This window comes from Moschus berezovskii, chromosome 9 (assembly GCF_049115385.1).
Source record: "Moschus berezovskii isolate FMDL1 chromosome 9, NW_MosBer_1.0, whole genome shotgun sequence".
NCBI lineage: Eukaryota > Metazoa > Chordata > Mammalia > Artiodactyla > Moschidae > Moschus > Moschus berezovskii.
Genome location: NC_142468.1, coordinates 36,898,331 through 36,919,229, shown reverse-complemented (window position 1 = coordinate 36,919,229; position 20,899 = coordinate 36,898,331). Strand labels below are relative to the sequence as shown.

Below are 20,899 nucleotides of genomic sequence, written 5' to 3'. Positions count from 1 at the left end.
CAAAATAAAGCAAGCAAGCTCAAAGAAGACAGGACAACATAAGGACATTGTCTTTGGATGGTGTACAGCACCATTAAGGTTAACTTAGATTTTAACAAACCATGAACACAGATAGCTAACTACATTCTGTGTTTTCCTTAGTAGTTTTAAGATCTACCTAGTCATCAATTTATTATTTAAGAAATTTTTCTTCTCCATAATACAAGAACGTTGTAAACAAAGAAATGTAAATGTTAAGGAAAAGCACTGTACGATAAGTTAACTTATTCATTCTTTTCTATGTCAAGATGTTCTCTACATCTTCCACAATATACATTAATACAACTAATGTAGGGTAAAACCTTCACTCCAATCCTACAGATCACCTTAATGGTTAATACTGTTTCCCAAAACCAAGCAGAACAAGCAGCAGAGTTGTTTACTCTTTTTAAGACATTTAGCTTTAAAACCATTAATTTTAATCAAAGTAAAATTGTTCCAAGGAAGCTATTCAACATATCCCGAAAGAGAACCCCATTTTCTCTCTTGGCATCACCCTGCAGTATTAGTTCAGAACTATCTGCTGAGCTGTAATACTAGTGCCAAAGACTAAGTAGGTACTGGTCTGACCACAGATCAATGCCTGGTTTGAGCAAAAGAGCTTAAATTATGAGATTAACATTATTAATAGTTTCCTAAAACAATGACTACGAAGTTTCATGAACAATGCTAGACAAGGTATCAGTATTTCTATCTGTCCCTTTTGAGAAGTGTTGTTTCAAACATTTTGGCTGGCAAAACTTCTGATTTACAATTATACAAGTGATTATCAACAAATGCACATTTGTGAGTGGTGAAAGTTAGTTGCACAGTTGTGCTGGACTCTTTGTGATCCCATGGACTGTAGTCCACCAGGCTCCTCTGTCCTTGGAATTCTCCAGGCAAGAGTACTGGAGTGGGTTGCCATTTCCTTCTCCAGGGGATCTTCCTGACCCGGGATCAAACCCAGGTCTCCTGCATTGCAGGCAGATTCTTTACCAACTGAGCTTTAAGTAATTAAGTAAATTAGATATGTACTTTTAAATATAAATCATTTTAATGAACTTGATATTATCACACTGCTGTGTGACATAGCCACACCCAAAATGAAAGTTGGCCCTCCTGTACAGTATAAGAAAAAATCCACAAAAGTCATTTTTTGTACTATGGCAGTAATATTCCATGAACGCTGTCGGTAAATATATATTGAAGGAAAAAGAGAAGTGTTGTAGCAAGGAAAATAATTTGCTAGTTTCAAACTATATCTACCTCTCTATTTTCTTTCTATGCAATTATCTTATGTATTTTCAAAATATGTTATCTGCAGAGAGCTCTACGAACGCTAATAGCATAAGTGGTCCTTGAGCCAAAAATACTGAAGAGGCTTTAAAAGACACATACTGCAAACTGTCATGCATTCTGTTGCTCTGTGTGAGACTATTACCTGGGTATCTGAACTTGACTATAGGTCTGACCATTCATGGTATGAGGCTTCTCAAATGCTTTAGTACTATCTGATACACATCAAAAGTGGATTATCTGGTCATTTCCTGTCACTACCCTCTTCCCATGAAAAGTAATTCAAACTTCAAACAAATTAGTAGTTTATATGCAGCCTGTTACCCAACTCTCCTCTACCCTGGGATGGGGAATGTCAGTTAAATATTGTGAAAATTATCATATAATATTAATAAAATTCAGATTCAGGCATCTGAGAATCTACCCCTATACCTCCTTAGCACTAACAGGACATATTGCCATAATACAGAATTATTACTCAACAGAATAACGGCTAAATAGACTACATTTGTTACATAATATTTTTAATGCAGGGGAATCTATATTACCAATAGCAAGTTGCTGATATAGATAAAAACCACAGTAAGTTACAGGAATGATATCAGAGAGTTAGAAAGCTCTTAAAACACAACAGCAAAAGTAATTGTAACAAGGGAAAAAAGAATTGCTAAATAAACAGCTGTGGCTACACAGGGTAGTCTTGACTAAAGCTGGAAAGGATTATGAACCCAGACGATGTTTCAGCTGGACATGCAGGAATAATAGAAATATGGCTAGGACCACCCAAACCAGATTAACAGGGGAACAAATGAAAATTTAGTGCAAAGAAAAGAACCACTGGCATACTGTCAAATGCAAATCGTTTCTGCTTTTTCTTGGTAAGTGACTTAATTTCTTAAAACACTGGTGAAGGTAAAGAGCAGATATTATGAGAGCATCCAGGTACCCAATATTCTAATTATCTACATGCCTAGGACCTAACAACCTACCACTGTCTGTCAATCATCCTTGAGGTATCAGCTAAGGACTACATATCTAACTTTTGAAACATGTGAAGGTGGCTTCCACAAATTGCAACCAACAAACCTGGCATTAATCCTGGAGAATATTGTGAAATAATTAAAAGGATGTTTGTTAAAATTCATAAAGGAATGTGGTATTTGCTAAGAGATAGGAAGGGCTCATGAAAATACTTTAACGGGAATACAAAAGTAACTACCCCAGAAAACTTATCTGAAGTACAGAAGACTTGGCCGAGTCTCTCACTATAAAAAGTTCTTGTGAAGAAAGAAAAATGAGTGCATGCTAGTACAATTGGGTGGATTAGAACCTGAATGGTTGCTTATACTCAGATCACGAGTCTACAGTGCCTAACTAGGGCTCAATAAACAATCTACTGCATGAACTAATGAATAGTCAGATCCCTTGAGGTGTGCTCCAGACTACAAAATGCAAGGTCTTTAAGCGTCTCTCATTATGAAATGGTTTGACTCTCCTCACTCTCTGCTTCTATATCCTCCTCTTCAAGGTATTTACCCCTATTACCCAATCTCAAAATAGTAACCTTGTCCCAAAGGTGGGGAAGGAATTCTTCACTGCTGCTGCTGCTAAGTCGCTTCAGTCGTGTCCGACTCTGTGCGACCCCACAGACGGCAGCCCGCCAGGCTCCGCCATCCCTGGGATTTTCCAGGCAAGAACACTGGAGTGGGTTGCCATTTCCTTCTCCAATGCATGAAAATGAAAAGTGAAAATGAAGTCGCTCAGTCGAGTCCGACTCTTAGTGACCCCATGGATTGCAGCCCACCAGGCTCCTCCGTCCATGGGATTCACTAGCAGAGCATAAAACAGCATCTAATTCAAGGAATACTTAGAATAAGACTTGCACAAACACATCCATAAATCCCCTTGGTCATTACGTGGAATTTCTACATATGATTTTCTTCCTTGATCCTTTAAGAAACTTTGAACCACTTACACTATTTTCAGTTGCCTTAACTTACTCCTCTCAAATAAACCACAATAATGCTTATGAAAACATGCAATCCATAAATCACCTGACTTTCAAGAAGCAGCAAAAAAAAACCAAACACAAATGTATAACTCATTTCACCTTAAAAACCTGCTGTTTCAAAAAGGAAAAAAATACTTTAAACCTTTTAAGTTTCACAATAATTTTAATTAGAAAAATGATGATGCTATGCCATCAGTGTTTATGAATCGTGTCAAGTGACAACAGACAGTAATGTACTTAACCATTTAAAAATTGTCATTTTTAGATCCAAGCATGGTATTAAAAAACAAAAAAGTAATACTCTACTATCTTCTTAAAAAATTGACAGTGATATGTCTTTATTTGGAATAAGCAAGTTTAAGAAATAGCTATTTATAATCTTTAAAACAATGCACTGAAAATAAGTCTTAATTTCAGAGTTTTATTGTATTGCACTAAAGGAACAGCAGGATGGTTATACAATGTTCTCTCTCATTCGGTTTTGAAAACCTAAAGTACTTGCAAATTCTTAAGAATACCTTTACCACCAGATTAGAACATTTAGTAACCAATTTCTTAATAAGTAAAGTCTCACAAATTAAAACACATTTAAAATAGCTTTAAATGCATTCTTCACAAGTAATCAGCGTATATTTTTGTATCATGTTCACTTATGCTTAAGAATTAAAGCAAGTATATTACTCTGGTGGAAATACGGGGAAATCTCTCATTCATGCAATATACAGGGATAGTATTTCAAGTCCAAGGGGAAAAAAATCCCACTCTTATTTTTTTAATGCATCCATATATAATCACCTACATGATAGATAAGGAAACCCATGAAGTTTCCCACAGGTCAGATACATATTTTCAGTTCATCAGAAGCACCTGATATCTACAGCTAATTTATAATTAAATGGCATTTCAATAAAACCAAAATGAGCCCTACAAGTTCCTATAAACGAAAGCTTCCAATGGACTAAGGACAGTCAATAATTAATGCAATCATTCAAGGGATTATGGCTGTTCCTTAAGGAGTGCAAGTTCAAACCTGTCAACACCAGAGGTATCATTTTATATTAATTTATACGTAATTCCATTTAAATTCTTTATCCGAGTATAACATATGAAAACAGTCTTTCCACAAGCAAAAAATGTGGAAACATTTAAAAAATAAGGAGTCATTTTTAAAGTAACTGATCAGATTCCATAGGCTACTCTTGGAAACAGGATCTTGCTGGATAGAATCCCTTCATTGGTGGCTTTTTGCATGCACGTAACTGGACCAATTCTTCTAAGCGTTGTTCTAAGAGCTCACCAAAACATAGATCATGCTGAAAAGAAGAAAAAGGCTATTGTTAATTCAAACATTTCTAACTATAAAAACTAACAGCACCAAAAAGTTGAGTATGCTTTATATAGTAGTTTGTGGTATCACAACATCACAGAAAATGCTAAGACCAATGACAAGTTCACGATACAATTTTAATCCGCATGTATGGACTTTTGCCTAAGGTACGACTAGCTCAGTACATGGGCTGAGTTGTCCCCTATTTCCTTTCCAATTTTAGCAAGTAGAACAGCACAGCTGAAACCTTAATGGGGGATCAGAGCTTAGAGAAGCAATCCAAAACAGCACCCTGCTCCAGAGCTGTACCTAAGAATAGGAGTGAGCATCTCCAAGGGCTCACTTCATGCCAGGCCTTCTGGAGGCCTAGGTCCTAGGAGGTAGGGTACGTATCATTATTATCCCCATTTTACAGACAGGAATAATCAAGGAACTTTCCCATTAGAGAAAGGCTCTAGGCAACAGCAGCAAGTTTAAAAAAGAAAAGGAGACCAACAAGCAAAATAAAAAGCAATAACCATTTGATCCTACATGCAGGGCGAGGTGAGAGAGGCATGGTTCAAGAGTATGTGTGTCTAAATGGAAATACAAAGCAAGGAGATGAGCAAGCTTGATAGACAATTTAAAACAAATGAAGGGGACTTCCCTGGTGGCGCGGTGGATAGGAATCCGCCTGCCAGTGCAGAGGACAAGGCTTTGATCCCTAGTCCGGAAAGACTCCACATGCCACAGAGCAACTAAGCCCATATGCCACAACTACTGAACCCATGCCCTAGAGCCCATGAGCCACGACTACTGAAGCCTGCATGCTAGAGAAAGCCCTCACAAAGCAGCTAAAACCTAGTGCAGCCAAAAGAAATAAAATTTCAAACATGAAATGAACCAGTGCTACCATCTCCTGGTGAACATTTTCCCACAACTCTATCATTTATTCACTGATTGCCTTCTTTCAACAAGGAGGTTTTACGTGTCTACTAAATGCCAGCACTGTTTCAGACACTTATTATAGAAACTAAAATACGGAAAATAACAGAAATTAAAAGGACACATGGAAATTCACTTTTCAGAACTTTTTCACTCTGTTTCATGTACGAACATCTGCAGACACTCATTTTTCACAAATATAACCTCTAAAGGCATAAAAATGCATTTTCCATAAATTTAAGCCTAGCCCTTCACCCTCTTCCATAATGGAAAATAATATGAACAAGAAATATGACTACATGCCTACACTAAGAACGTTTTCAAGTAACAAAAAGGAGAGGGAAGAGAACCTTAATTACTGCAATAACTTCATCTCATACAATCTTCTTCATATTTTGAAAATCGGGTGGAAATTTCTCTCCAAGTTGAATATATATCAATAAAAAATGAGAGAGATGTATTTATACAAAGAAAAATCATAACTGTATTCTAGCCTTAGTTTTATTCTAGTTTTAATAAGCAGCTGTCTTCCTCCACTTACAGTACACCTAGAATGGTGGCTCTCAACCAGGGCGATTTTGCCCCACAGGGAGCATCTGGTAGCGTCTAGAGACATTTCTGGTTATCACTGGGGCAGGGGGATGCTACTGGCATCTAGTGGGTAGAGGCCAGGAATGCTGCTGAACATTCTACAACACACAGGACAGCTTCTCAAAACAAATTCTGTCTTGCCCAGAATATCAACAGTGCCAAGGTCAAGAAACCCTGATAAAGAGGAATGATATGAGTCCATCTAAGTATAAAAGGATAAAAATCAGTAACTGTACCATCCTGTATGATAGAACTTTTCTTTCCTTCATGCCATACAGAGCATGCAAACCAGAAAATAAATGGTAGAACATATAGTTTAACAAGAATGATTAAAAAAAAAATTAAACATAATCTTGAGACAGACACTGAGGCAAGCAAAAACTTTTTTGCAAATGCACACAGCCACATGCTCTTGCTCTGCCATGGAAAATGAGGACTGTCTGAGACTCTGGAAGCAGCATCCCCACCCCAGTTTTCTGCCTCTGACAGCACATCAGCTGGCTGCCTTGACAAGTACCAGTTTATTCAATGAGCGTGCATTTGTCAGTGTGCACTGTGCCATTACCAGTACCACCAATCAGGACATGAGTTATTCTTCAAGTGGGTTTTAAGGTGTTCACACCTAATGCCTGCAAATGTTTCAGGCAGCAAAGTAAAATGGTATTTTCATCTTTTAAACTTACCCATATAGGTAGTAAAAAAATGCTAGAAGATAAAAAGCTAATTTGCACCATCCTTCTTTCTGACAATATGCTAGAATATCTGCATTCATGATGGTTGTAGGATCATAGAGTCCTGGTCCACTCATCACTGGTCTACTCATATACCTGTAATAAGCACAATTGATTAGCCACTCAGAATGGAAGCTAACCTTCAAGATGGACAGAAGCATTCTTCTCAAATAATGTTGATTACAATGAGAGGTGGCCCACATAGAGAAGCATACTTTTAGTTCTAGGTGGAGTTCTTTCATCATCTTAATTTTAAAACTAGAGCCCCTAAAGGGGAAAACAGAGCAGTTAAACAAGGCATATCTGGTCTCCTCTACACTTTCAGAAATCCAAGAGAATTACAAATAACCGTAAAAAGGAAATACGATTTTTTTCCTGTCAACTTTCTACTTTAACATAAAGAAGCCTTCACCAAGATGTTCCAAATGTTCACATTAACCATGCGGCTTTGTTCTTCTCTTTTCTGTTCTCTAAATACATGTACATTTTTTCCTGAGCCATATCAGAGCCCATTACAGACGTGAAACCACTTTACTTCTAAGTATTTCTTCCACATGTACTTCCTAAAGTCAAAGGCAATGAGACTCTGCCTATCTGAAACAAAACATGTAGAAGTTATGAAATATGAATCTTTTATAAGTAACCAAATTTAAAGTCATAAAGTAAACAAGGAGAAAGACACACACTGTACAATCTGATTTACATGAAGCTCAGAAATGGACAAAACTAATCTAAGTGACAAAGAATCACAGGTTCTCCTGAGGAAGTCAGAGGGTGACTGGGATGGGACACAAGGGACTCTTCTGGGGGCTGAAGCTAATGTACACCTTGATCTGGCTGGTGGTTTCACAAGTGTACACAGACATAAAAATCCACTGAGCTGTGCACTTCAGACTGTGCACACATTACTGTAGGTAAGATATAGCTTAATTTTTAAAACACCCTTTAACAAATAGTAACATAAGCTCCATGAGAGGTATTAAAGCAGTTATTTGTTCATCCATGTGGTTTTAAAAATACATGCTAACTACCTTCATTTAGGGGGCTTCCCTGGTAGCTCAGTCGGTAAAGAAACAGCCTACAGTAGAGGAGACCCGGGTTTAATCCCTGGTTCAGAAAGAGCCCCTGAAGAAGGAAATGGCAACCCACTCCAGTATTCTTGCCCGAAGAATCCCATGGACAGAGGAGACTGGTGGGCTACGGTCCACGGGGTCACAAGAGTCGGACACGACTTAGCGACTAAACCACCACCACTTTCATTTAGGTGACTAGTACGTTAAAATAATCGTATCAACCACAGTATAATTAAAATTTAATTAGGAAAAGTATTAGAAGTGTATCTCAATATTACCTCCAAATATGATATGCCAAGAGGGGCATATTGAGACCCAGTGTAAGCCACTCTGCTGCACAAAGAAACATGACACAGAAGAAAGCATGGATGAGGTACTCTGGAAGGACAAGCTGGAAGAAAAAACACAAGCCAGTTATCAGTTATCAAAACACCATGGCATTCAGTCAAGGCTAATTAGGAGAGCAGGTGGCAACTAAGTTTCCATAGTGAAAAGTCACTTGTTTTCTTAGAATCAGAAATGAAAAATGCTACTCAGTTTTATTTTCATATTTAACTTCTGACCAAAAGCAGGATTATATGCAAACTGACCAGAGGTTATAGCTTGCACTAAAACAATAATATGTGACTCAAAATTTAAAACCCAAGTTCTTACAACAACAGCTTAAATTATACAAAGTTACCACCCAGATTGTTCAAACACAGCTATGTGCTAATCACTTAGAATAACTTGGAATATTTTTTCTTTCCACTATTTAAAAATGATAAAAATATAAAAATGAAGTATCTGATCACATGCAACATGATATAAAAAAATTCACAAGAACAAAGCTCCCTTTAGAAGTTCACACATTAGTGTTTTTAAGCCTTTAACAGAAACCAGGGTGCTACAAATACAGTATTTAGCAAAACACACATTACCACAAAAGTAATTTTTCAATGGAAAGCCAACAGCCAATAATCTCAGCACAGTCGGAGTGGAAGAACACTAAAATGCACAGATGCAAACGATGTGCTTTCTGCAATGTAGGAGGGAAAAGACTGGGATCTAAACCATGAAACTGGAATTCCCCGTTCCTGAGCTCCCATTCCTACACAGCTTTTCTGTTTCTTTCACCCTGCTTTCTCCAGTGAAGTGCTACAAACACAGCAGACCGGTAGCAGCTCAGAACTCAAAAACAAAATACATCATTTGATAGCAAGCAGTATTAAGTGAAAAACTAATCCAAGGAAAATGCTTTTTATAAATGACCAAGAGTTCATGCTTTAAATTATCTTTCTCATCCTAAAGATTTCAGTCTAACGACTCTGTTAAATATAAATACTAAAACCTTTCATTGAAAGTTTCAGCCAAAGAGTTTCCTACAGTAAGTCACAGCTGCAAAGCCAGTTTCTCAAATGTGCCTGAACTGTACCATCAGATCTTTCCCGAGGGAAAACTACAGCTGTAGAAACAATATAACTATATTACTTATTCAAGCCCATTTTCTAACACTCCCAAATTACCTTTCCCATTCAAAGGTGTAAAGCAAAGTTTTTAATTAATACTACTTTAAATAAAATTCCAGTAAAACCAATTAATTTGTACCACTAACCATATATTTTCCACAAATTCCAAAAATTTAAGCAATATAATAATAAGATTAAACTCTGAACATTTTTATAACATATAAATATAAATAATATGCACTGTTAAATCAGCATTTAGTTAAGATCAAAGTTAAACATCTGTAAGGAAACAAGAAAACGTCTAAGGGAAATCTCTGAAACACAAAGACTACAATCAGGACAAACCAAGAAAAATAAACATTTTATTAGGAGTTCCACTGGAGCTTCTGTTTATAATACTAGTTTAAATAACAAGATTTTTCTTTACAATATAATAAGCCTATTTCAGTTCTCTAAAAACCAACTGATCTAACAATACAAATCATCATTTAAGTTTTCATTCTACACTCCCAGCCTAATGTATGGGGAGAAAATGACTTTAAAAGCATGCTCTCTACTGCTTTTAAACAATCTTCTTTAATAAGACTGATAATAAAGGTCATCTGCAATTCTACCAGTTCTAGTATGAAACAAATGCCACACTCCCTCCCTTCTTCTCAAAGCAGTCCAGAAACTTGTATTATACATCTCTTCATTCCTTAATAATGAAATTTCCCCGTAAGTGGCACAAAAGTATTCCATTTAGGAACCAACATTTACACAAAAACAAGTATTCATAAAAAAACACCTCATGCAAATATGGCTGAAATGATAGTACTTAAACATGCAAATCATAATATTCTCTAGATAAGGTTCACATTCTAAAAAGTAATTGTCTTCCCCCATACTTTGGCAGAACTGTCAAAACAAATTTTCAATAGGGAAAACTGTCAGATGCACTGCTATTGAGCCAATTATTGGCACCCTATCCAAAACACAACTTAGGCTGATGTAGAAACCTCCCTCTGACCCACTACAGCATTTGGAGGTCCCAAGCACAAAGTGAGAATTTCTTTCCATTAAAAAAAGCTAGAAATCACAAACTATATGTTAAAATGAAATGAGTCCATCTTAGATGTACAGTAAATTAGGAAAACAGAAGAATTTGAACCTAAAAATCAGGCTGAGTTCCAATTCTGACTCTATGTTAGCAGTGTGACCCTGAGCAAAGTGCTCGAATCTCGTTAAGCCCCAGTTTACTCTCCTTTAGAGTATGATACATCCACCTCTTAGGACTATCATGAAAACTGAATGAAAAAACTCAGGTAAAGATGTTCAGCACAGAGCCTGGCACCCAGGATAGCCCTCATCTGATTTCAGCTATTACTATCATCATCATCATTTGGTTATTTGAAGTAATAAAAAGCCAACGAAAATAGTAAACTTTAATAAACAACCATCAAAAGGAGAAATTTCAGTTCAACTTCTTGGTAACAATTAAAGAGTAAGTTCTTTTACAATGAACATTACTACTTTCCAATAAGAAAGCAGATTTATCTTATATTTTGTTTCCTAAGAGTAGAGAAACAGTCAATACTTTTAACTGTACCTATATCAAGTCTAATTGTATCAGTTCTTTAAAGACAAACTAGGAATGTATTCCATCATGCCTATTTATCTAGGAAAAACAATGATAAAGAAGCAAATTAACTTTACAGACCCTTTCCAAATAAAATCCCTCTGGCATGCCAGTGTTTCAGTTTTACACAGTTCAAGTCTATATATGTTTTCATCTTCATTAAGTAATTTTTAAAGATGAATTAATAGTCTATCTCTTGAAGACATACACACTGCTTTCTTACAAACAACCTTTCGGTTTCTGACCAGTTCAACAAAAATCAAACCTACAGTCTAAAGGAGAATCCTCCTGAATGAGCAAACTAAATGAAGTAAAAATAAACATATGGCCCCAAGCACAATGGGGCCACATTATACCTAAATCCAAAAGAGCTCAGAACTTAAGTGTTAAGACAGTTCTGTTTTAGAAACTTAGATTGGATATACTGGAAATAACTATGTAGACATCTGTATATAAATTGTTAACCACAAAGTTCTAACAGCATGAGTAGGAGGGTAAGCATTACTTCAAGATCTCAGAGCCTAAGAACAGAGCTACCCACATAAAAGGTTCTGAATAAACAGCAGCTGAAAGAGTCAATAAATTCCAGAACCAAAGACAAAAGTAGATATGGTATTAGAGGCTCCACCTACAGGCTATCTCAGAGTAAGTCACAAAAAAAGAATCATCTCACCTATTAAAGTCATTTCAGGTTAACCAACTTTCAAACACTGTACCTAATGATCTAATATCGAAGTGCCTATGGCTATAACATTTTTTAAAACGCATGAGCATTTAACAGCTTTCCCTACTTGACTGGGCCAGCAAGCAAACATTTGCATAAAATGTGAAATTTCATGAAATCAAAAACCTCAACAGGCATATGAACAAGCACACTGAACAGTTTACAAATACAAATGCCTCGCCCGCCCCATGAAATGAATGCAGCATTAAAACATTAAACTAAAAAGCAGTACACACCTTTAATGCAATTTTGACTCTTTTAATCTTTTTGACCTTTTCAACTGTCTTTGGCGACAATGTAAAAAGCAGATTGGAAGAATGTTAGTATGACAGCTGACAAGATCACCAGCAGATTAATAATAGTCAGAATAGTCAAGCAGGACAGGAAAAGGAATATTTTTTAAAATTCTGCCTACTTAAAAAAAGTTCAAATTTATCATGCTACTGAGAATACTGGCCATTTTCAAATTAAATCAAGTTAAAACCAAAAACAGTTTAAAAATCTAGAGAAATACCCTATATTATAACTTACAGGATTCAGGGTATTACACTGGTCTATAGGATTCTTGTAATCAGTCTTCAGCTCATCGAATGCTATAATCTAAAATAAAAATAAAATAGTTAGGATCTCTCACTTTAACAAAAAGTGGCAACAAACCTGCCCATCAAGCAATAATTGAATACCGTTAATGAGGAAGTGTCCTAACTGTACATGTACCAGTTTACAGTAAACACAGTATGTGCTCATTAACAAATAACTAGAATCACATTTAAAGAACTGAAAACATGTACATCATTATCACCAAAACGATAAATATCTTCAATATTCAATTTTTTCAATGCCTCCACTCAGGTTATTTTCTCTGCTTGAAATGGTCCTTCCCTCAGCCGTAATTATTTACAAAAAGTCCTCTATCATCCTAAAAAACTCGTCCTATGTCAACCCCTCCCAGTAGATTTCCCTGACTTCCTTGGGCAGAAATAAGTGCATGCCTGTCTATAATCTCCACATAGCACAAGGCTTTATAACGCCACCAGGCTGGCATTTCTCATACTAGAGGAGAGGATTTAAGTTCAGGTTTACAGCCTCCCGCAGACCCTGCCCCTTAGGGTGAAGTGTTTCCAATCATCTGGGCACGTCCACCTCCGCCACAGTGTTCAGTGGGACACCAGAAATGGACTCGCATGCTTCAATTTGTTCCCATTTGTGTCCAAACACATATATTTCAAGCTCCTGCTTTGGTTTGGAAATTTCAAGTGCTGGAGAAGACTCTTGAGAGTCCCTTGGACTGCAAGGAGATCCAACCAGTCCATTCTAAAGGAGATCAATCCTGGGTGTTCATTGGAAGGACTGATGCTAAAGCTGAAACTCCAATACTTTGGCCACCTCATGCGACGAGTTGACTCAACTGGAAAAGACTCTGATGCTGGGAGGGATTGGGGGCGGGAGGAGACGGGGACGACAGAGAATGAGATGACTGGATGGCATCACCGACTTGATGGACATGAGTTTGAGTGAACTCCAGGAGTTGGTGATGGACAGGGAGGCCTGGCGTGCTGTGATTCATGGGGTCGCGGACAGTCGGACACGACTGAACGACTGAACTGAACTGAGATCATTAAACTCCACAGCCAGGATCACCACATACAGTAGTGCAGCTTCTGGACAGGACCAAAGGCCAGGTGGGGACACAACGCCATCACAGGCTCCTGCTGCCAAACACCCTGGCATGGGCTTTGCACCCAGGGATTGTTCAGGAGGGAGGACTTTTCCAGTCCTTCTGCCTCAAGGAGCATCTTACACCACACAGGAAAGAGTAGGCCTGTTTAAGGCCACTAAAAAAGTGGTCAGTCTGACCTTGTTTCATGTCCTCAGTATATTCCGACCACGTGCAGGTCCTTTCATTCGGTCACCAAATGAAAGACTAAAGAAAGGTAAAGCCCAGGTCAAGGCCAGCTTCTCATGGTCTGATAACTGAAACAGTTATATTCGTGGTAAGGGGGGAAAGAGCTCACTCACTCAAAATGCATGGCAAGAGCAAATCAACTAAAGTCAACTTTAATGTATATAAATAAATGAACAAATACATTTTTAAAAATCATACCATTAGAAAAAAGGCGAGAATCACAAATTATTCTGTCCAACAAATAGACTCACAGACTCAAGAGAATTATCTTATGGTTGACAGGGGGAAAGGATGGAGAGGAAAAGATAGGCAATCTGGGATGGAGAGGTGCACACCGCTATATTTAAAATGTGTAACCAACAAAGACCTACTGCATAGCTCAGGGAACACTGCTCAATGTTATGTGTCAGCCTAGATGGGAGGAGAGTTTGAGGCAGAATGGATACATGTATATGTATGGCTGAGTCCTTTTGCTGTCCACCTGAAACGACCATAACATTGTTAACTTGCTGTACTCCAATACAAAATAAAAAGTTTAATTAAAAAAAAAAAAATACATCAATGGGGGCTAAAAATGTTTATGTCCAAACTCTGAAAAGAAATGTGGCATTAACATTTAGGGTCAATGAACACAGAATTTCAAAGCCAAAATCAAAGCCAAAATGCACGAAAAATCAAATTGGGGTGACACACCACTTTGTGGTGTTCAGTGTCAAAATAAGAAGCCAAAGGCCCCAAGTTTATGGGGAAGCTATTTTAATTGCTGCCACTAATCACCCAGGGGACAAAGAATTTAATCCACCCTTCCTCTGGTGGGCTAGGACTAATCTTTATATGTGAGACAGTGCTACTCAATAGTACCAAAAATCACTTGAGTCATATATTTCTATCTTTTAATATGCTGGTTTAAATCCTTAAACCTTAATCCTTAAATCCTGTTAAAATCCTTAGCTTCATAAAAAGATGAGTTTAATTTCTGGAATTTTATAAAATTCACCAACCTGCGGAGAAGGCAATGGCAAGCCACTCCAGTACTCTTGCCTAGAAAATCCCATGGATGGAGGAGCCTGGTAGGCTGCAGTCCGTGGGGTCGCTAAGGGTCGGACACGACTGAGCAACTTCACTTTCACTTTTCACTTTCACACATTGGAGAAGGAAATGGCAACCCACTCCAGTGTTCTTGCCTGGAGAATCCCAGGGACGGGGGAGCCTGGTGGGCTTCCGTCTATGGGGTCACACAGAGTCGGACACAACTGAAGTGACTTAGCAGCAGCAGCAGTGACTATATAACATCCAGCTGAAGACTAGCAGGGGGGTACTCTTTCTGCCCCCTTCTGATGTCTATGTCAGAAGCTTTCTCTATCTCCTTTATACTTTAATAAAACTTTATTACACACACACAAAAAAAATTTCACCAACCTGGCCTAATAAAAATTCTAATGCAAACAGAAATGGAAGGAAATTAATTAAATATTAAAATGTAAGCTCCATGAAAGCAAAGGTTTTTGCTGGCTTCACTGCTCTGTTCCAGGGCCTAAAATAGTGCCTGGCACATATTTAAGTGTTCAATCAATATTTACTGAATAAAAGGGGGGGAAAAGGGGAAAAAAATAGCCCTATGCCTATAATAAAGTACAGAACTCACCAAAAGGCATTTTCCTTTGGGCTTCCCTGATAGCCCAAAGAATCCGCCTGCAATGCAGGAGACCCTGGTTCAATTCTTGGGTCGGGAAGATCCTCTGGAGAAGGGATAGGCAACCCACTCCAGTATTCTTGGGCTTCCCTTGTGGCTCAGCTGGTAAAGAATCTCCTGCAATGTGGGAGACCTGGGTTTGATCCCTGGGTTGGGAAGATCCCCTGGAAAAGGGAAACGCTACCCACTCCAGTATTCTGGCCTAGAGAATTCCGTGGACTGTATAGTCCATGGGGTTGCAAAGAGTCAGACACGACTGAGTGACTTTCACTTTCAATGACCCATAACACAAATACATGTTAAAAATACAAGTGTACAATTAAAGATATTAATTTATGATGTTTTATAGATATTATTAGTCAATTATCTGATATCAGCTGTGATATACTCCCAGTGAAATGGCAAGCCATTCCAGAATTCTTGCCTGGAAAATTCCATGGACAGAGGAGCTTGATGGGCTACAGTCCATGGAGCTGAAAAGACTTGGACCTGACTAAGCAACTAAACCACCACCACAATAAACTTTAAGACGAGGACCATGATCACAAATACAATTACTTCGCTTTAACAAGATTCAATTTAATAGCAAAGTATGAAACTTGTGCTTAAACTTTTTTCCCACTGGACATTTTCTTCAGGTGATTTCAAAGGATCTTTTAATGAGTATGTTGCTGAATGGGTTTCTGTTTGAGTGCTATAAACTAGAGTTGTCAAAACTCTTCTGAAGAGACTCTTAAACTAGTGGTTTTCAAATCTTTTGTGACTGTGGATCTGGATAAGGATGTTCACAAAATTTTCCACGGAAGTTCAAAAACAAAAAATAAATAATTTGATGCACATCTTTGGGGAATGACTTCTGCATTTTTAGCTTTCAAACAAGCCTGTGCTCCCCAACTCTGTTCTCCAAAAAATATCAAGCACATGAATTAGGACTACACTGACAGATATAACCATCAGCATTAAAAAATCCTCCACAGAACAGTTAACATAAAGGAGATTTTTTTTAATTTAATACTTTAAATTTCCAGATGAGTCTTCTCACAGACACTTAAACTACCTAAGAAAACAAACTGAGGGCTACATAGTTAACAGAAAAATTAAAACTATGTCTTTATTTAGAATTTTCAATTTGTTCCCCAAGGATGCATAATCTTCTGAACTACTAAGAAATCCCTAAGGACATAAGCTCTCCACTAATCTGAGTACAAATTTTTAATTCTATAACAATACTTAAAACTATCTGTGCGAGCTGCTAAGTCACTTCAGTCGTGTCAGACTCTCTATGAACCAAAGGCTCCTCTGTCCTTGGGATTCTCCAGGCAAGAATACTGCAATGGTTTGCTGTGCCCTCCTCCATGGGATCTTCCCAACCCAGGGATCAAGCCTGTGTCTCTTACGTCTCCTCCAGCGGGTTCTTTACCACAAGCACCATCTGGGAAAACCACACCCCCCAAAAAAATACCTATTTCACCCATATTCATTTAAATTGCCCATTTTTTAAAAGTGCAGTTCCAGGTTTTCTTTAAACCAAACACCATCTAGTTCAAAATGTAAGCATCCACAGCTCTAAGAATACTCATCAGCTCATCAGAAAACAAGTGCCCATGAATCAGGAAGTGATTAAATCCTCATCTACAGATGGCAGGGAACCACACATTTCAGTTTTATCAGAGGCTTACTAAGGCAGAGCTAGTTTGCATCCCGAATTATCTTTACTTATTAAGGAAGAGTCAAAGAAGAGTCCAAAATGCTCTTCAAGTTATGGGTTCCTACTGAAAAGCATTTCGAGGGAACAGTTACTTAATAGCCTACATAAGCATTCCCCACTACACAAGCAGTTGGGTTTCAAATACTTATAATCAGACTCTTTAGCAAAAGGAAATGGATTTAATTTTTTTTTTTTTTGCACACGACACTGCTGCCACTTAAATTACTCTGCTCCTCTATGTTCCATAACAAATCCTTGCTATGGACATGATGAAACCTGACTTAAGATTTACATAAGAGTGAACCTGCCCTATCATCCAAATTAAGACAATATTCCAAAAGGTATGGAGGGCAGAGCAAACATAAGATACATTTTAAATGAATGCTGGTTTCCAAAAGGCTGCTTCTAATCTTATGTTAGAGAAACAGGAATCCTTAAAAAAATCTCTTGAAGAGGGCTTCCCTCTTAATTAATAATCTGCCTTGCAATGCAGGAGACGCCAGTTGGATCCCTGGTCCAGAGAGACCACACAAGCGGCAGGGCAAGTAAGCCTGCGTGCCACAACTACTGAAGCCTGTAAGCCCTAGAGCCCAGGCTCCAAAACGAGAGAAGACACTGCAATTAGAAGCCCACGACCACAACAAAGACCCAGGGCAGCCAAAAATAAATTTAAATTTAAAAAAACAAAAATCTCTTGTAGAACTATTTCAGAGAAACAACAATCCTTAAAAATCTCCTGCAGGACTATTTCACAGAGAACTTAACTTGTTCCGTACAGGGACCAGTAAAGAGGTGCTTTTGTACTGCAACATGATATGAGTAAAAGGAGGGGAAAACTGTCCTAGAGAAGCGTAAGTTTTCTGAGCATTTTCGAAATAAAATTGAAACTATCTCTACTACGTCAAGCTACTCCGAATACAGAGATGGCTAAGAAGACTCTGGAGAAACTCTGTCGGTCAAAGTATGATTTAGGGGAAAAGTTCGGATTTAAGGTCAACAAAGTAATCAATTCAACCTGCATCAAAGTTCACCGGGCAACAAGGATCCGAGGAGAAAAAAGTGATTTTACTTGAAGTGCTGAAACGCAGAGTTGGAAATTTATCTAAAGTAGGTTACAATTATCTCATTTGGGCCACACTCCTGTGAATACCCGAAAACAAAGGCAATCTGTATTAAATATTAACAATAATTAGGCAAACTTCATTACGGCTGAGCACGGAGCACGCCTCTCTGCGCCCTTGACATCCTGCGGAGTGATGCGAGATCTCGAGGATGCGGAGCCGGTTCGCTAAGCGCTATCCCGCAGGGCCCATCAGCACCGCGGCCGCCCCACCCGGCGCGGGAAGAGCAGCGGCGCGCGCGGCCTGCGCCGGGACTCCGCGGGCGCAGCCAGCCAACCGCCCTTCGCCTCGACTCCTCCTGGACCTGCAGCTCCCGAGCCGGGGACGGAGGGGCGCGCAGACCCCTGGCCGCGCGGCCTGCACCGCCCCGGCCTGGCCCCACCCCCGGCGTGCCGACCTCCGAAGACCGTGGCCGCCCAGACCACGGGCCCGGGGCAAGAAGAGGCCGCGCCGCCACCCCGCCCTCCTTCCCCCGGCCCCGGCTACTCACGTGCCAAATGGCGAAGAAGATGAGCGCGGCGGTGAGCAGCAGCGCCAACATATAGCAGAAGGCCGCGAACGTGAACGCCATGGCCGGGGGAAAGGCAGCAGCGCCGGTGCCAGCGGAGAAAGGCCGCGCAGGGCCCTCTGGGTAAAACCATTCACTTCCCGCGGCCACAGCCCACACAGCCGCTTGCCGCCGCCTCCGCCGCCGCGGCGCCTGCCCTCCCAACGCGCCTGCGCACCGGTCCTGCTGCAAGGCGCCCTCCGGTGGCCAGAGTCCGCCATGCACTTATATTGTTTGCATAGCGGATTGATTTATTTTGTTTACTTCGCTTGTTTATTCTTTGAACAAAAATGTTCATTGAATGAGTGCCCAGTATCTTCCAAATACTGTGCTTCTCCTTTGAGATACAAAGATGAGTAAAATGATACTTGCACGGAAAGAAGTTACTATAATGCCAGAAATTAATATATAAATAAATCATTACAGTATTATAACCCTGTGGCACGTTGTGCAAGGTCAGAGCACAGCAACCAGCCCGCCCTGGAGCGTTCAGGAAAGGATTCCTGGAGTAGGTGTTTCTTAAGCGAAGGCTAACATGATGGGTAGAAGTTGTCCAGGCATATTTGTCCAGACTATAGAATCAGCCTTCCAAGGAGAGGGTTCAACGTAAGCAAAGGCAGAGATGAAAGTAAGAAAAAAAGCTCAATGTCTTAGGTGAAACCACCTTAGCAGTTCTAAATTAGTCGTTAAGACAGTGTTGAGAGTCTGAAAGGGGTCCCCTAGGGCTTAGATCATATCATACGAGGATATGCCGGTTAAGGAGCTCAGACTTCATATCCCATAAGCCCATGTTTTTCAATCAGCTCACCACACAGAATTTGCCTTTTTCACTGCAACGCAACAGAACATCTCACACGTTGAATTAGAGAGAGATGGACATCTGGATATAGAGACAAAGAAATACAGATATAGCAAAAATTTCACAAAACAAGACTACGTATCCACGGGTACCTGTCCTGTTATTCTTTTTTGCTGTTTTGCTTTTAATATTGGTTGAGACCCACAAAATTGGCTCACCCGCCTGCTAAATGATTGCTGCTGATGGAGTGGAAATCACTGAAAGCTTTTAAACAAGAGAGGGACATGGTTAGCTTTGCGTTAAAAGATCTCTCACACCAGCAAAATGTATAGAGAATGGTTTAGAAGCAGTCTATCCAGTGCTGTCCCACAGAACTTTCTGCGATGGTGGAAGTTTTATCAGTGCTGTTCAATATAGTGGCGATTGAGCAGTTGCAATGTAGCTAGTATAACTGAAGAAGTGAACTTTACATTTTACTTATTTTAATTAATTAAAATTTAAAGAACCACATGTGGCTGGTGGCTGCCGTCTTGGATAGCCTTCAGGATTATGTGGCATCTTGGTGCAAATTACAAAGGTACTCTCTCCAGATAAACAGAGCTTCATGCCTGGGCACAAGAATGCAGGTTATACTTCAGTCCCACTAACCTCCTTGGCCAGTCACCTCTGGCAGTATACAAATTGCCCAACAGACATGATGACCCTAATTAGAGAAGCGAGAGATAGGAAGCAAGGAGCCCATAAGAATGATCCAGGCAAAAGTTGCTGTGGCTCTGACTAAAGCTGTGGAAACTGGGAGAGAAAGGAGTGAATAGATTTAATAATATTTAGAAGAAATGCTCAGTAGGACTTGATTGACTGGATACAGTGGTGAGAGAGAGGAAGGTGTCAAAAAGATGTATATAGTACTACAGGCCATGGAAGCATGGCAAAATGCAGCACAAGGCAATGTTTGTGCCAGGAGAACTCATGATCTAATGAGAGCAGACCGTTTCCTGCTGTCAGGGGAAACAAGAGTTTGTGAGGAAAATTGTCCACGTCAAACCATGAGATCCAGCCACCTTCTTGGAAATGAATCCAATCTACATTTTGGAAAATGATGTTTCATCACCATTTACCTCAAGGATCTACCTCTTGGCAACAAGCTCCCCTGTCCCCTTCAGTTCAGTTCAGTTCAGTCGCTCAGTCGTGTCTGACTCTTTGCGACTCCATGAATCACAGCACGCCAGGCCTCCCTGTCCGTCACCAACCCTCGGAGTTCACTCAAACTCATGTCCATCGAGTCGGTGATGCCATCCAGCCATCTCATCCTCTGTCATCCCCTTCTCCTCCCGCCCCCAATCCCTCCCAGCATCAGAGAC

General features: G+C 39.5%; 1 protein-coding gene across 1 annotated transcript; it reads right to left on the bottom strand.

Moving 5' to 3' along the window:
• Positions 1 to 1,824: 1,824 nt before the first annotated feature.
• On the bottom strand, positions 1,825 to 18,849 carry CNIH1 (cornichon family member 1). Its single transcript, XM_055436091.2, has 5 exons — positions 18,683 to 18,849; positions 12,296 to 12,364; positions 8,253 to 8,365; positions 6,854 to 6,997; positions 1,825 to 4,641 (listed from the first exon to the last, which is right to left on the bottom strand). Exons 1-5 carry the CDS (start codon positions 18,761 to 18,763, stop codon positions 4,614 to 4,616), a joined length of 435 nt encoding a protein of 144 aa, XP_055292066.1. The 5' UTR covers positions 18,764 to 18,849; the 3' UTR covers positions 1,825 to 4,613.
• Positions 18,850 to 20,899: the final 2,050 nt, after the last annotated feature.

Bases quoted from the DNA above. Each gene is read 5' to 3' on its own strand.
- CNIH1 (XM_055436091.2), bottom strand. From the start codon at position 18,763: ATGGCGTTCACGTTCGCGGCCTTCTGCTATATGTTGGCGCTGCTGCTC. The intron at 8,366-12,295 runs GTAAGTTATAAT...TTTTTCTTCCAG, and splicing joins AGTGTAATACCCTGAATCCT to CTTGTCCTTCCAGAGTACCT. The intron at 4,642-6,853 runs GTAAGTTTAAAA...TCTTCTTTTCAG, and splicing joins TTTTTTTACTACCTATATGG to CATGATCTATGTTTTGGTGA.